Here is a 16,297-nt window from a genome sequence, read left to right on the forward strand (position 1 = left end):
CCCATCAGGATTCTCCTTCCCACTAAACACAGCCTGTTCTGTGTTGACCGAGAGAGCCCCTGACAGTCCCCGGTCCTGTTTGCCATCCTCCAGGACACTGAGAATCCACCATGATTGTCAGGAGGGTAGGCTGAGCGCAGAGGCTTCTGGGCCTCAGGCTGGCCTGTGTTGTTCTGACCTTCCCAAAGGTAGGGTCTAGCTATGAGGGATCTCCAGGGCCGCCTCCTGCCTAGTGCCCTAACAGAAGTCTGGGTACAGTACACAGCCACATGTTACAGTAGGGAGGACCACTGGGGTGGGTCAGCATCATGTGCTGAGTTATGACTTGTTTAGGTTGTTGTATGTTACATGGGTGTGTGTGTTTGTACACGTATATATGTGTGTGATCTATAAAAAAGAATATAGAATTTTGTACATAGATAACATATTGGCATAAAATGCTTGATAATGCCATATGTAAAAATCTCCCAAAAGCCCTGTATGGTGGCATAGAAAACCCTGTAATACCAACTTGTCAGAAGGCTGAGGCCCAAGAATTGCAGGCACAAAGTCACCTTGGCAAGGTTGTGAGATCCTGTCTCATGATATAAAGCAGGGCTGGTATAGCTCAGCGGTGGAGCCCTTGCTTAGCGTGTGTGAGACCATGGCGGCAGGCCCCATTCCTGAAACAAAAATGAAATAAAACTTTTTCCAGGTGACGATGGCAGCGTCTGTACTGAACGCTACCGCTGTACAAAATGCCTTTGACCTCTTTTACTTGTCATCCAGCGTAACAAATGGTCAGCAGCGAAGGTGCCCAGGGCTGTGTTGTTGTCTGTATAAAATGGCTAGAGCAGAGACTAAGCTGGCTTGTGCTTTGGAAGAGAATTGTTAGACGAAGCCTGCATCCAGGAGAGTTCTGAAAACACCTCTGATTGGCTGTGGGTTTTGTCATTGCTGTTTGTTTGTTGTTGTTTATCTAGACAGGGTTTCTCTGTGTAGCCCTGGCTGTCGTGGAACTCACTCTGTAGACCAGGCTGACCTCAAATTTGGGAGATCCGTCTGCCTTTGCCCACCGAGTGCTAGGATTAAGGACATGTGCCACCACTGCTCAGCTGTGATGGGGTTTTGTAAGAGAATGTTTTAAAGCAACAGTTAGTAGAAATTAGACAGAAGAGTATAATCAAGTCTATATGTTTCCTAGTTCAATGGCTCTAACTTACAGATCCAGCCACTGCTTTACTCCTGGATGACTTTGAAGCCAATCCCAGCTCTGTAGCTCCTCACCTGTATTTCAGGATTATAAGAGGTTTTTCTTAAAAAACTCTTTATCTGGGAAATAAAGATTAAAGTTTTAATTTTTTATTAACAATATTTTTTATTAAACTAAATACTTTACATATATATCTCATATACACACATATATATCTCATATGTACATGAACTCATATATACAAATATAACTTAATGTATGTAAGAATATATATTTCATTACTCATGTTCTTCTGATCTACTTGAGAATAAGTTGTATAGCCATAACCCTGTTCTTAAATACTTTGTATGTCTCCTAATGTCAGCTACCCCTGACATAACCAGTGACATTAGAAGACTGGCATCCATCTGATGCTTTTATCTGACGGTTTGTGTTTTGTAACAGTTTCCCCTCCAGAGTGGCATGTGTCTTGCATATCCTTTAATGTTGATCAGTTCTTCAACCTTTTTCTGTATTTTTTTTTACTTGCCTTCCCATTAAAAGTTTTTAAAACTACAATTATTTATTGTGATGTGTATGTGTGTGCGTTGTGCACACACGATTGTACCAAAGTGTGTGTGATATGTGGAGATCAAAAGACAACTTACTGGGGTTAGTTCTTTCCTTCCCCCATGTGTGGCTCATCCGGTCTGGTGCTTCTGCTTTCTCAGCCTGGTCTCCACATTTGTGACGGCCTAGGCCTAGGTCTGGGTTTATTATATCATTTCCTCATGGCTCAATTCAAAGACCACAGACTTGACACTGTGTCCTGAGGGCACCTTATCAAGACGCACATGATGGATATGCCCTATTATTAGAGATCTTGAGATCAATTATTTAGTGGCGGTGGATAAGACATAATGTACTTTCCATGCTGCGTTCATTTAGTAATTGACATGGTTGTGATCTGATCTCCCAGTTTGCCCCTTTCGTATCTGGGGGGATCTGTGATGAACAGGAACACTTTTGGGATAAGCTAACTCTAGTTTTCAGGTACTCTGTGAATACTGGGCTTTAGGGACAAGCCAGCTGAGTCACAGAGGAGGAAGTGCCCCACTGTCAGCAGAGCATGTGACTGAGGTACAGGTAGTGGGACCCTCAGAGATTCCAGTGGGTGCGTGTGTCCTTCCCCTCCCCCACCCTACACTCTCTGAAAGCTGAAGTTGCCTGTTTGATCTGCCTGTTCACAGTGCCCTCTTCCTCATGGCTGCTGCAGGGTGCCTTCCCTTCCAGGACGCACAGGTAAGTCCAGTGAACTCACAGCACTGTCAAAGACTTTCATAGCTCACATCGGACGTGCAGTATTTCTCTGCCTTTCTTTCAGAACCACAATGGCCTGGCCCTGCAAAGACGGTCAGAAGCTATCAGGATGGCCACGTTGTAGCCCAGCCTGTCTGTTCTCCAGGCCTTCAACAGTGGCTGTAGGCAGCGTGCCGTCTGACCAGCCTCGAGACCCTATGATCCCTCACCTGAGTCACCCCAGCTTTGGGCAATCAATCAAAGTTGATTTTCCTTCTTCCTCTGCAGAGTGGTTTTCACTGGCACCCTGGGCCCCGGCGGTTTATCTTAGGAGGCCCTTAGAGACCCATTTCAGCCCTAGTATTCATCTCATTGCTAGATTTTTCTTTTTTATCTTTTTCTCCTTTCTTCCCTGGCATTATCAAGACTCTGCCAACGGTCAGAGGATCCAAGGATAAGTACATTAGTGTGTTACAGCAGGCAATGGAGGCTGTTTAGAGCAAAGGAGAGGGAAATAGGCCATCATAGCATGCCAGGGAGACATTAAGGCTGGGAAGCACCTAAGAGGCTCAGGGGCCCTAACAGTAACTAACATTTATGGGGACTTGCTTTATGGTGGGCTCTGTGACAATGATTTATGTACTTTGTCTTATTTTGGAGTTCACAACATGGGCTCGGGAGATGGCTCATTGGGTAAATACTTGAGGACCAGAGTTTGGATTTCCAGTGCCCAAGTTAAAAACGAAAAATGAAGCTGGGGCACAAACTCATAATCCCAGTGCAGGGAGAATCCCAGGGGCCTTCAGTCAGTCAGTGAGCTTCAGGTTTAGTGCAAGACCCTGTTTCAAAAATAAGAAATGCATCTGCTGTCTGTCTCTGGCCTCCAGCTGTGCACCTATAGGCTTGTATATCTACATGTGTACATATGTGCACACATATACATGTACACACACAAAAAAATCTCAACAATTTTGAAAGGGTAGGGACTTTTTAATCTCTGTTTTTTAATCAAAGAGTTAGTGTGCTCCAAATAAACTAATAAGTGTGTATTTTAGAATTTTATCCAGAGCTTTGTGACGCGGGAGCAGGCCACTCCTGACCAGGTTTAAATATGGAAGAATGAGGGGTGTTAATCAGAGAGAAAGCAGGGCAACTCGGGGTGGGCCATGGCTATTCTGGGATTACTTTATGTCAAACTGTTAGTGTGTGTACTCTGTTCTGATCCCTACCTCCCGCAGAGTGAGAGATAGGAGCGGAACAAGGAAACTGTGGAGTGTTTGATGATGTCAAGTCTTACAGAGAAAAGCAGAAAAGGCAGGAGTCAGTGTTGAAGTGGAGCAGTGGGAAACTGCTTGCCGACTGTGTGGAATGTCCTGGTCCTATTCCCCAGCATCGCCAAAGTAAATTCCTACAGAGGAAGGAAGGAATTCTGGCTGCGTTGAACGGGAAACAGTCACGCTTGGGAAAATGCAGGATGTCTTTGTTCTTCGGGTTGGGAGTCTGTAGATGTGACTGAAGATGTCTTTGCCATGTCACTGGAATTTTGGAGAGCTTCTTTATGGTGTCCAGATGATACTTGGGAAATCAGGGTTTCCTTTTGAGGTTCTTAGTCTTACTAATAAAAAAGAAGAGTGAACTCAAACAGAAACTGGAGGACAGTTTCATTAGAATTTAAAATAGCACCACCCCCAAATGAGCAAGCTCTGAATCTCAGCACCTGTAGAGAACTCTGGAGAGAAGTGGGGTGGGGTGGGGTGTGGGGTAGGGGGGACCTGGCTGGTGTGGAGGTCAGCCACAGGGTGGCAGGCAGCCACCATGGTTGAAGAGGAGTGGAGCATTAAAGAAGGAATCAGAAAACCCAAGTGTCAGAAAAAGCATTTGTAGTTCTGGCCAGTGTCTGGCGGAAGATAGAAAAAAGAACAAAATTACATCTGTCTTAGTTAGGGTCTCTATTGCTGTGAAGAGAACCATGACCATGGCAACTCTTATAAAGGAAAACATTTAACGGGGTGGCTCGCTCACAGTTCAGAGGTTCAGTCCATTATCATCATGGTGGGACATGGCGGAGTGCAGGCAGACATTTTGCAGGCAACAGGAAATGATCTCTGACATTGGGAGTAGTTTGAGCATGGGAGAACTCAAAGCCCACCCCCAGAATGACACACTTCCTCCAACAAGGCCACCCAGCTCCAACCAAGCCACACTTCCTATTAATGCCACTCCCTGTGAGCTTATGGGGCCAATTACATTCAAACTAGCACAGCATCTTTCTGAGTTAGAAAAGAAGACAGCTGAACCCCACTGCAGCCAGTAGGGGCTGTGCTGGGAAGTAAAAGTACAGTATGTCTTTAAAAGAATAATTATTCCATTTGTCTGTTTAGCATGTTTTAAGGTGAGCCAGCGTTCCTGGAGTGGTCCTGCATGTCTGTGGTTAGTTCCCGGCCAGGTCTTGGACCCACCCAACCTGATTACCTCTTAAGGGAAGATACAATGGCTTGTCTCCATCTAGAGAGATTCCATTTTTTACCATGGCAGTCATACAGGTGTTTGGATGTCATGAATTTACATTCGAACACATTGGTGGGGGACAGAGGGGATGGTGGAGAACCCAGAAAGATGTCTGGGGAGATGAACTGATTCTAGGCCCGGAAAAGGGGCTCTGGAGCCTTAGGCTCGCTCTTCACTTGGCTCCTGCCTGCTGTACAAATTTCTGTTTGTCTGTAACTTAGCTTTTCCTTTTCTTTTTAATTCTGTGTTACAGTTTGATGCAGATGGATATTCTTGGGCTGTAGTTCACTTATTTTGTATAGGTAAGTTTTAAAAGTGTTTATTTAAATGGTTGAGGACTGTTATTAAGCTCTTACTGTGTTGCCATTTTTTAAGTGATCCTACACAATAGGGAAATTAAGATATTAAGGTTAAAGTTAAATGGAAATTTTCTAGATTTTTTTTTCTACTTTGGACTTCTCCCCAGGTATTTCTATTTCCAACATGATTTCTCTTTTGTGTCAAACTCTCCTTGGTTTGGGTTTTACTTGTAATGTTAGTTGCTCTTCCGTAAAAAATGGCAGACTCAGTGTATGCAAGGGGACTCAGTAAAGAAACTACTGATGTGACCGCTCTGTTAGGGGCAAGCTTTTTATTGTGGGTAAGAGAGAAACTATTCAGAGGCATCTGGAAGGGGCCACAGCAGAGAGAAGGAAAGCAGCAGGTTGGACATGGCCAGGACTAGGGAATCGGGAGAGCAGAGAGAAGAGTAGAGCTATGGAGAGAAAGAGCATAGCAGAGAGAGAGAGAGAGAGAGAGAGAGAGAGAGAGAGAGAGAGAGAGAGAGAGAGAGAGGGAGAGGGAGGGAGGAGACCGCCCGAGACAGGGAGAAAGCGCCATGGTACAGGAGTGGACAAATGTGGATTTAAGGAAGCTCAGTAGTTGCTGGGAAGGACTCCTTTTTGGGATGGAAAGCCTGTTTCACAAGTTTCTACTGAATGTTTGGTTTATCTAAACCACTAGAAATCCTTCTATGTAGTCCATCTGGAACTCATTTCTGAACATGTAGGCTTCCTGAGAGACAATCAGAATGTCATGTCTAAAATTCTTCCAGTAGCAAACAAAAAAACCAAAAGATGAAATTAAAAGACAATACAATTTTATTTCAAGTCATGAGTTCAGCGTATCTTGTTTGGTTTTGTTGTAATCAAAAATTTCAGGGTTTTCCTTCTTTACGGGCATCATGGGATGGAAGTGGAACTTGCTGTTAGCAGTACTCCCTGGACCACTTGGTCACTCTTGATCAACTGTTTCCTCTGGCAACTGCAGTGCCTGACCTTGTCATGGGATTTGTATCCCTGCAACCCTTCCTATCAGTGTATGAGGAGGGAGAAGGGGCTAGCTCCCTTTTGGGGCCTTTCCCTGTGAAATTGATGAACCAGCCTGTCTCCATCTTAGGCTTAAAAACCATTTATAGTAAAGACAAACTAGGCTCATTCCTCTTTATGATTAAACCTCTGTTTCCCCAGAGTTGGACTATGTTACACCTTTAACCTTAGCTACAAATGGTTCTATACTACCTGTTCCAGAAATGGCAACCATGTCTTTGTTTTAAAAAGTTGTTTATAACTATCTAGCAACCCTACCTTTTTTTCAAAAGGGTTGTTATGACTACCTTGTTATGACCACCATGCAATCATGTCTCTGTTTCTGGAGGTTGTTATGAGTAACTTGTTATACTTATATTCTGTTCCTGTAATCCTACCTATTTGCCCACCAAATCCCCCATTGGAACTCCCTTACCTCTAAGCTATAAAAACCTTATATTCTTCATGTCTGCTGCTGACCTCTCAAACCCCTCCTTAGGAGGAGGCAGCCCCATATATACTAATAAAAAAGCTTGCTTTAGTTAATTGCTTGCTTTAATTAATTTTTTCATGATGATGTGAGTCAGTGGCCTTTCTCCTCCCATCTTTGGGATTGACAACACAGGGAGAAGGGACCAGCGCTCTTTTGGGGTCTGGGGAGCCCAGCTGCCTTTTCCCTGTGGATTTTCTGCTTTTCTGGAAGTGTAGGCCGCTCCTTAAACAGAAAGTACCAACGACTCGTGTCCCTTGTTTTCTAGGAGCTTACAAAATACTTCGGAAATCCCAGAAGCCCAGCGTGTTAAGGTGAGCTCTTCACATCTGGGGAGTTGGTTGACTAAAGAGATGTGACCCATGTCACATATGATACAGTCTTCCCTGTAAGCCAGAGGCACAGGAGAGCAGATGACCCCAAAGCCATCTCTCTTCTTGCTAATTGGGCCACTTACCTCTTGGGCCGTTTGTCACCAGCCTTTAGCAATGTGTGCAGAGGCAAAGAAGTCTCTTACTCTTTAGGGACAGCCATTTGGGTGGTAATTTAATGAAATGTCTGTACTTCTCGTTTTTCAGGGTGCCACTTGACTGCATCTAGCTCAGAAGGGCAGCTTCTGTGTTCCTGATTTCACTGCCCCTAAAATTTGTTTTTATATCTGGAAGCCTCCCTAGTTCCCAGTCATTGTAGGTAGCCAATGAAACAGTCTTGGTGAATGTAAAATTTAAAAAATTAAAATTTAAGTAAAAGGAAAGAATTCTTGTTTCCACCGAGCTGGGGCCTGAGGCTGGCCAGCTGGCCTCTGGTTGTGGGGACGCCTGGAAGCCCGGAGAAGAAGGAAGGCCTGGGGGATGGCTCCTGCCCCTAGGCCCTGCCCCTGTGACTTTTCTTTCTTGGTTGCCTTTTGTTCTTTGAATGAAGTATTTTTGTAGCCGGAAGCCAGCAGAGCCAGTTGTGGTTGTGAATACCTGTAAATTTGTCTTTGGCAGGAGGATCTAGAGTTCAAGGCTTGACTAGGCTCCATAGAGAAACCATGTCTCAGAAAAAACAAAGCCACTCAAAGTACATGATGCCCACTTAAATCTGAGGTTGGATGAATAATACATAGTTCTTTAAGTAAGCACCATGTAGTGTTAGAACATACACGAGATAGAAGTTTTTACCTGAATTTTGAATTATTTGCATATTCTTGATTTTAAAAGAGAAATACTGTTGTGTGTATAGTATGCATATGTGAGGTGTGTTTATGCCATGGTTTGTACGTAGGAGGGAAGACAGGTTTTTTTTTTTTTTTTTTTGAGACAGGATTTTTCTGTAGCTTTAGAACCTGTCCTGGAACTTAATCTGTAGCCCAGGCTAGCATCAAACTCATAGAGATAGATCCGCCTGCCTCTGCCCCCTGAGTGCTGGGATTAATGGCATGGGTCACCATCACCCAACGAGAAGACAGCTTTTGGGAGTCAGTTTTCTCCTTCTTACATCAGTCCCTACAGAGCAAACCAAGGGCCTCAGAATAGCAATACCAGCTGAGCCATCTCATGGCCTTGAGTTTTCATCTGCTAAGGATAACAGTTCTGAAAGCCAGTGCATCCAGTGGTCCAAGATGGTTGATAGAGTTGATAGCTGACTCTCCTTTGAAAGTAGCTAACACGTAAGTGGGAAGCACCTGACCCAGGTGAGGTGTGTATTAGCACTAAACTGGCAATGTTTTAAAAAGGAATGGGCCCATTATGGAAGGGGTTTAGAATTTGTATTTCCTGTTTCTTGACAGTCACCTGCACGTCCAATGCTATAGTGGGCTTTTTCATTCTAATCTGACTCCTAGTTTGAGGGAACTGGTTCATTCTTTACTTACCTGAATAACTAATTTGAAATAAGAATATACTTTGTTTGATCCTGAAATGTGTTGGGTGTAGACAGAAGTTTCTGTCCTGCCTGGTCCTGCAGCTGTTCAGTCCCAAAGAAACACACAGAGGCTTATATTAATTGCAAACTGTTTGACCAGTTATCTCAGGATTATTATTAACCAGGTCTTACAACGTAAATTAACCCATAATTCTTGTCTGTGCTTAATGTGGCTTAGTACCTTTTCTCAGTGAAGCATTCTCATCTTGCTTCCTCTGCATCTACCTGGTGACTGACTCTTTGCCTTCCCTCTTCCCAGAATTCTCTTAGTCTGGCTGCTCCACCTGTATTTCCTGCTTGGCTAATGGCCAATCAGCATTGTATTAAACCAATGTGAGTGACAAATCTTTATAGTGTACCAAAACATTATCCCACAACAGTTGGTTAGTTTGTCTGTTTTTTTCTTCTGAGTTTTACTATGTCAGTAATCTAGCTTCTAATTTTCCAACCTCCCTCCCTCCTTTCTCCCTCCCTCCCTTCCTTTGTTCCTTCCTTCCTTCTTTCACTGAAGGAGTGTATGAGATAGAGGGGAGGTGTGGAGAAACTGGGAGAAACTATAATTAGGATATATTGTGTGAGAAAAGAGGATCCATTCCCTTTCTCTCTCTCATTAGAATAGAACAGACTTTTAAGAGATGATAACCAAACATGGCAAAATAAAATATAGTAAGATGAATCAAAAATTTTCATATCGAAGTTGGACACAACAACCCAACAGGAGGGAAAAAGTCCCAAAAGCAGGCACAAGAGTTAGAGACCCATTTGTTTTCACAGTCAGAGTCCCATAAACTAATAGTTACAATGTAATATATTACATATTATATACCCAGAGGACCTGGTGCAGACCTGTGTAGGCCCTGTGCTTGCTGCCTCAGTCTCCCTGAGCTCATGTGCACCTTGCTTAGTTGATTCAGAGGCCCTTGTTCTCCTGGTGTCGCTGTCTCTCCGGCGCTTACAGTCTTTCTGTCACCTCTTCCATGGAGTTCCCCGAGCTCTGAGGGGAGGGATTTGGTAGAGACTTCCAATTTAAATTCTGCATAATGTCTGGCTGTGTGTCTCTGGATCTGTTTGCATCTCCTGCTGGAGGAAGCCTCACTGATGAAGACTGGACAAGTATAGCAGAATATCAGCAGGAATCAGTTTTATCTGTCTGTCTATCTATCTATCTATCTCTATTATCAATCTGTCTATCTATCTATCTCTATTATCAATCTGTCTATCTATCTATCTCTATTATCTATCTGTCTGTCTGTTTCTCTATCATCTGTCTGTCTTTCTTTCTATCTGTCTATCTATCTTTCTATCAATCATCTATCTACCTATCATCTTTCTATTTGGCTGTCTATCTATTTGGCTATCTATCTATTTGGCTATCTGTCTATCTATCTGTCTGTCTGTCTGTCTTTGGTTTTACATTAGTTTTTAGCTTAGGTAAAAGTTTTTACCTTAGGACTATCTAGTCTCTGGTTCTTGGTTACCCAAACAGTGTTGGGTATGGCTTCCTTCTATGGAGTGGGCCTGAAGTCAAACCAGACATTAGTCGGCTGTTCCCACAGTTCTGAGCTACCATTGATTGCACTAGCATATTGTGCAGACAGGACAGATTGTAGGTCAAAGATTGTGGCTGGGTTGGTGTCCACATTTCTCTTTCCGTAGTTTGCAGAGTCCCTTCCCTCACCAAAGAGATGAGAACGTGGGCTGAGGGCTCCATGTAGGCACCAGCTCTCCATGTTCAATGAGCTGTGTGAAATTTAAAAAGTCACTTCAGGTCAAATGACAAGAATTGATCTCGAATATGAAATGCTCCTTCTCCTTTGGTAATTTATAAAATTAGTAACTTAGAGGTAGAATTTATTAATACAGTATAATGACCATTTATAGATTTAAAAATTCTTTTCATTATTTTATGAGTCTTATCTTTTTTTCTCTTTAATTTTTCAGTGACATTGACCAGCAGTACTTGAACTATATATTCAGGTAAGACAGAATTTACGTCTTTTCAAGAAAAATGTGTATCTTGCTTAGAGATGAGTTTTTAATTTTCTAATAATATTTTGATTAGTGAATTTTAAACAAGTTGGCGTGCTAGGAAATCAAGTTTAAAATGTTGTGGGTTGATCACAATCTGAAGAATTCAAATGGTTTTTCTTAGCCAAAACAAGAAAAGCCTGTTTGGCCTGAACTTCAGAGGGTTCCACACTTCCCCCTGGAGGGTGAGAAATATTTACTCTGGTGCCCACACCTTTGCTTCCAGACTGCATCCTGAATCCCTCGTACAAGTAGTTCTGAGCTTGGCTCTTGTCTTGGCGCGCTCTCTCTCTCTCTCTCTCTCTCTCTCTCTCTCTCTCTCTCACACACACACACACACACACGTACAGAGCAGAGCGCCAGAGGCCAGATCCCACTGATGTGAGCTTCAGACACTCTCAGAATTCTAATTTTAATCTAGACTTTTGGCTGGTTTCATGGTGTATTTGTATGGCATATGGACTCCTGTGTGTGCCTATCAGGGGACGGGTCGTCCTGCTCTGTGGGACAGTCAGGATGGTTCTTGGGCTTCAGCAGCCTTAGGCTACCTGCTGCACACTTGACTGAGAACGTGAGACTTGCTGCTGAGGATCCAAGAGTGCCTGACGTCCAGACTTGCAGTGAGGGGACCATGTTAGGAGTATACCTCAGCACTTGGTGGTGATGGTTTCTGATGGAGTCCCTAGGCGGTCAGCATTCCCTGCAGCTCCATTTCAGAGAAAGCCCCTGGTGTACAACTCAACCCAGCAGTTATTAAAACGCCTTTAGTATTTTGATTTTTTTAAAAGTTTTTTTTCAGCAAATTTTTATTTTTTATTAAAAATTTCCACCTCCTCCCATTTCCCTCCCCCTCTCTCTCCAGTCCAAAGAGCAGTCAGGGTTCCCCGTCCTGTGGGAAGTCCAAGGTCCTCCCCCCTCCATCCAGGTCTAGGAAGGTGAGCTTCCAAACAGACTAGGCTTCCACAAAGCCAGTCCATGCAATAGAATCAAAACCCAGTGCCACTGTCCTTGGCTTCTCAGTCAGCTCTCATTTTCAGCCACGTTCAGAGAGTCCGGTTTGATCACATGCTCCATCAGTCCCAGTCCAGCTGGCCTTGGTGAGCTCCCATTAGATCAGGCCTGCTGTCTCAGTGGGTAGGTGCACCCCTCGCGTCCTGACTTCCTTGCTCATGTTCTCCCTCCTTCTGCTCCTCATTTGGACCTTGGGAGCTCAGTCCAGTGCTCCAATGTGGGTCTCTGTCTCTATCTCCATCCATCGCCAGATGAAGGTTCTATGGTGATATGCAAGATATTCATCAGTGTGGCTATAGGATAAGGCCAGATCAGGCGCCCTCTCCTCAGCAGCCCAAGGAACAAACTGGGGACATCTCCTTGGACACCTAGGAACCCTTCTAGGTTCTTGCCAACCCTAAACTAGCTCCCTTCATTAAGCTATATACTTCCCTGCTCCCATATCCAGGAGATCAAGGGGATTCGAATTGGAAAGGAAGAAGTCAAACTTTCATTATTTGTAGACGATATGATAGTGTACATAAGTGACCCCAAAAACTCTACCAAAGAACTCCTACAGCTGATAAACACCTTTAGTAATGTGGCAGGATACAAGATCAACTCCAAAAAATCAGTTGCCCTCCTTTACACAAAGAACAAAGAAACAGAGAGGGAAATCAGAAACATCACCTTTCACGATAGCCACAAATAGCATAAAGTATCTTGGGGTAACTCTAACCAAGGAAGTGAAAGAACAATTTTACAAGAACTTTAAGTCTTTGAAGAAAGAAATTGAAGAGGATACCAGAAAATGGAAGGATCTTCCATGCTCTTGGATTGGGAGGATCAACATAGTAAAAATGGCAATTCTACCAAAACAATCTATAGATTCAATGCAATCCCCATCAAAATCCCAACAAAATTCTTCACAGACCTTGAGAGAACAACAATCAACTTTATATGGAAAAACAAAAAACCCAGGATAACCAAAACAATTCTATACAATAAAAGTACTTCTGGAGGCATTACCATCCCTGACTTAGTATTTTGATTTTTGTTAGGTTGTCTGTGTTTGTTCATACATGCATGCACATGAAAACAAATACTGGCAGAGGCCGGAAGATCTTCTGGAGTTAGAGTTATAGGTGTTTGTGAGCCTCATGATATGGGTACTAGGAATTGAATTTAGGTCCTCTGTAAGAGCGTTCTGCACTAACCATTGAACAAGCTCTCAAGCCCCTACAGCACTGTTTTGAATGTAAAACTTACTCTAAGCATGGCTGTTTGTTACCTTTATACTCAGCCAAAAAAAAAAAAAAAGTTCCAGTTATTCATTCTGCTTGTGCTGTGTGTGTTTGTTCCAGAGGTCAGCTTCTGGGCTCTTCCTCTGTTGTTTTACCTTATGTTGTGAGAGAGGGTCTCTCACCTAACCTGGAGCTTGTCATTTCAGCCAGGCTCACTGGCTGGCAAGCCCCTGGGATCTGCCTGTCTCTACCCTTTTCCAAAAATTGCAAGTGGTTCTTGGTATTTCAGTATGTTTCCCAGGGCTACAGTTCAATGGCAAAGTACCCAGCATGCACTAGGCTTTGTGTTTAATTCCCAGCACTGAAAAGAAAAGTATTTCCCAGACGTTGAACTGTAGGGAATAGTTCTACACAGAAGATATATGCCGTGCAGCAGAGGTTTAGAACACAGAAAAGTGAGCCCCTGTGGTCCTCAGTTCTTTATTCTGTCCTTTCTTCCTCCATCTGGAGTGAGGATATTTATTGCCTACAACCCTGGTACCTGGGTCTTCTGGGCTGAGGCTGTGGCACACTCCAATAGAGCCCTAACTCTGTCCAGATTTTTTTCTTCAGTAAGTGGTGAAGATATTTGAATCAGAATGAGGACCACTTCCCTCCCTCCCTCCCTCCCTCCCTCCCCCTCCCATCTCATTTTTTTCAAGACAGAGTTTCTCTCTGAAACAGCTGCTGCTGTCCTGAAAGTCACTTTGTAGACCAGGCTGGCTTTGAACTCACAGAGATCCACCAGCCTCTGCCTCCTGATTGCTGGGATTAAAGGCGTGCGCCCTCACACCCAACAAGAACCACTGTTCAGTTGGCCACTGCTGCTTGATCCTGGAAAATCAGCATCCAGAAATCTGCACTCTGTTCGGATTTATGGGTTGTCCCTGTCTAGGCAAGCGTGGAGCACTGTCCACCAAGGGAGAGACTTGTTTTGGTCTCTCAGTATTTTGGGAGATGCAATAGGTGTAAGATTCTCAGTCTCGGGCAGATATTCCTCCTCCACTGAGTGAATTTGCTCCTGAGTCTGACTCACTGATGTTTCCACCGTGTGCTGCCACTGTCGACACACCTAGAGCTGATTATCTGCATCAGAACCCACTGTGAGCATCTGCTGTGTGCCTTCTACTGCTCTGCTTCAGCCCGGAGGTAAATAGACACGGTTCTTCCCTGAGAAGGTACAGTGTAGGAATAAGGAGAGGGCTAATACTTTTTTTTTTTTCAGTTCAGTTGAATGAATAAGGCCACAGTACAGGGAAAGATTGGCTAGAGAGCTGAAAATAACTGAAGCTTCTAAATGCAGGTTAGTCTGTCTGCATTTTGGAGAATTTAGGTAGTAGATGAGAGTGTCCTTGTATTGTAAATTCCTTATAATCTTGAGTTCCCCCAATGCATAAAATATAAAATTATTACTATAACGTTGTTGACATATTCTCTACTTCTTTGCTCTTCAGGTAAGATTATGCACAAGTCTGTCAATGGGGAGTGATTCAGTGAGAAAGAAAACATGCAGGCTAGTGTTTGGAGATCACGGTTCCCCTAGGTCGTCCCAGTCAATGTCCTGTAAGCACCGAGATGCTTTCTGTCCTGTTTACTGTTTCATTCTATTACTAGGACAGTTCCTGGCCAGGCCCAATGGCTCAGGCCTATGTTTAGCTACTGAGGACACTGAGGCAGGGTGATCCCAAGTTTAGTGTCCGTCCTGGACTGCAAAGTGAGTTCAGGGGTAGCCTGGGCAACTTAGTGAGACTTTATCTCTAAAACTCAACAGTAAAAATAGGGCTGAAGTTATAGCTCAACAGTAGAGTACTTGCCTAGTGTGCATATGAAGCATTAGATTCAATCAGTAGTAACACACATACACACATGCACTTATAGAGACACACACAGGGCACATACAGAGAGACAGAGGTTGGAGGGAGCCCCTTGTTCATTCCCAGCTGCTTAGACCTGAAATAATCACACAGAAATTATATTATTTAGATCACTGCTTGGCCTATTAGCTCTAGCTTCTTATTGGCTATCTCTTACATCTTAGTTTAACCCATTTCTATTAATTTATATTTTACTGCGAGGCTCATTGCCTATCAGCAAGGTTCCAGCTGGCAGTTTGCGTCTTTCCCCTCTTTTGGCTCCATGGCATCTCTTGACTCTACCTTTTTTCTCCCAGCATTCAGTATAGTTCCCCTCCCCCGCCTAGTTCTGCTCTGCCCTATCACAGGCCAAGGCAGCTTCTTTATTCATTAACCAATAAAAGTAACACATATACAAAAGGACCTCCCACACCAGACACACACACAGAGACATCACACACACACAACAGACGGAGATAAACATACACACACACACACACACACACAGACACATCACACACAGACAACAGTTACAAACGCACGAACACACATCTGGCATTCAGTAAATATCTTATCAAGGAGTAGGTTTTAAAAAGATCTGCTATTCATCAGGTATTATATACTAGCATAATTTTTATATTAGCACACTTTCCTCTTTAGCCTTCATAGGTAATTTATAATCTTAGAACTCTAAGGGGTTTCAAGTTACATTTTTCTTTAGACATATTCTTACCACAGATACAATATGAGTCCATCAGAACCCATATTGAGAATCAGCTGTATGCCTGGTTGCTTGAAATCCCAAGAGGAGTAAAATATATTCTGCTTCCCGGAGAGCACAGCACAAGTGTAGGACAAGGTTGAGTTTGTGGAATTGCAAAGAGGGTTTAGAGAGTCAACTCAACTGAATGGAGTGATCCTGATCATATTTAAGGTACCATGGCAAGTCTTAGGAGACACTTTGGGGTGGAAAAGGGTTCCGTTATCCTGCTATGGAGCAATAACTCCTGAAAGTGTGACTAAAGAGTATCTACATGTTAAAATAATGAGGGGTGTACGTTTAAAAAGTGTGAAGCGGGGCTGGAGAGATGGCTCAGAGGTTAGGAGCACTGGTTGTTCTTCCAGAGGTCCTGAGTTCAATTCCCAGCAACCATATGGTGGCTCACAACCATCCACAATGAGACCTGGTACCCTCTCCTGGCCTACAAGCATACATGCAGACAGAGCACTGTGTACATAATAAATAAATAAATCTTTAAAAAAAAAAGTGTGAAGAGATGTACAGAGCCCATGCGGAGGACTAGGCATTGCCAGTTCTGTAGTGTTTATTATGTGGTGTGTGTGTGTGTTTGTGTGTGTGCATGCACGCATGTGCTCATGTGTGTATTTATGACCATGTATAAATCCTGTCTTACCTTCTATAG

The 16,297-nt window shown here is 43.5% G+C and overlaps 1 protein-coding gene across 6 annotated transcripts in view; it reads left to right on the forward strand.

Annotated features, from left to right (window-relative positions):
• Slc35d4 (solute carrier family 35 member D4) overlaps positions 1-16,297 on the forward strand; it is a 132,367-nt gene that overhangs the window by 37,760 nt on the left and 78,310 nt on the right. For all 6 annotated transcript variants that reach the window (XR_007234701.3, XM_085676314.2, XM_048447968.3 and 3 more), the window contains 4 exons: positions 2,422-2,473; positions 5,232-5,280; positions 7,083-7,128; positions 10,661-10,696. Coding sequence is in view for 5 of the 6 variants with exons in the window: in XM_085676314.2 (XP_085532440.2) it covers positions 2,422-2,473; positions 5,232-5,280; positions 7,083-7,128; positions 10,661-10,696 (183 nt within the window). In the remaining variant the exon portion in view is untranslated. The remainder of the gene's footprint in view (positions 1-2,421; positions 2,474-5,231; positions 5,281-7,082; positions 7,129-10,660; positions 10,697-16,297) is intronic.

The sequence above is a fragment of the Myodes glareolus genome, chromosome 13 (assembly GCF_982192425.1).
Source record: "Myodes glareolus chromosome 13, mMyoGla1.1, whole genome shotgun sequence".
Classification (NCBI taxonomy): Eukaryota; Metazoa; Chordata; class Mammalia; order Rodentia; family Cricetidae; genus Myodes; species Myodes glareolus.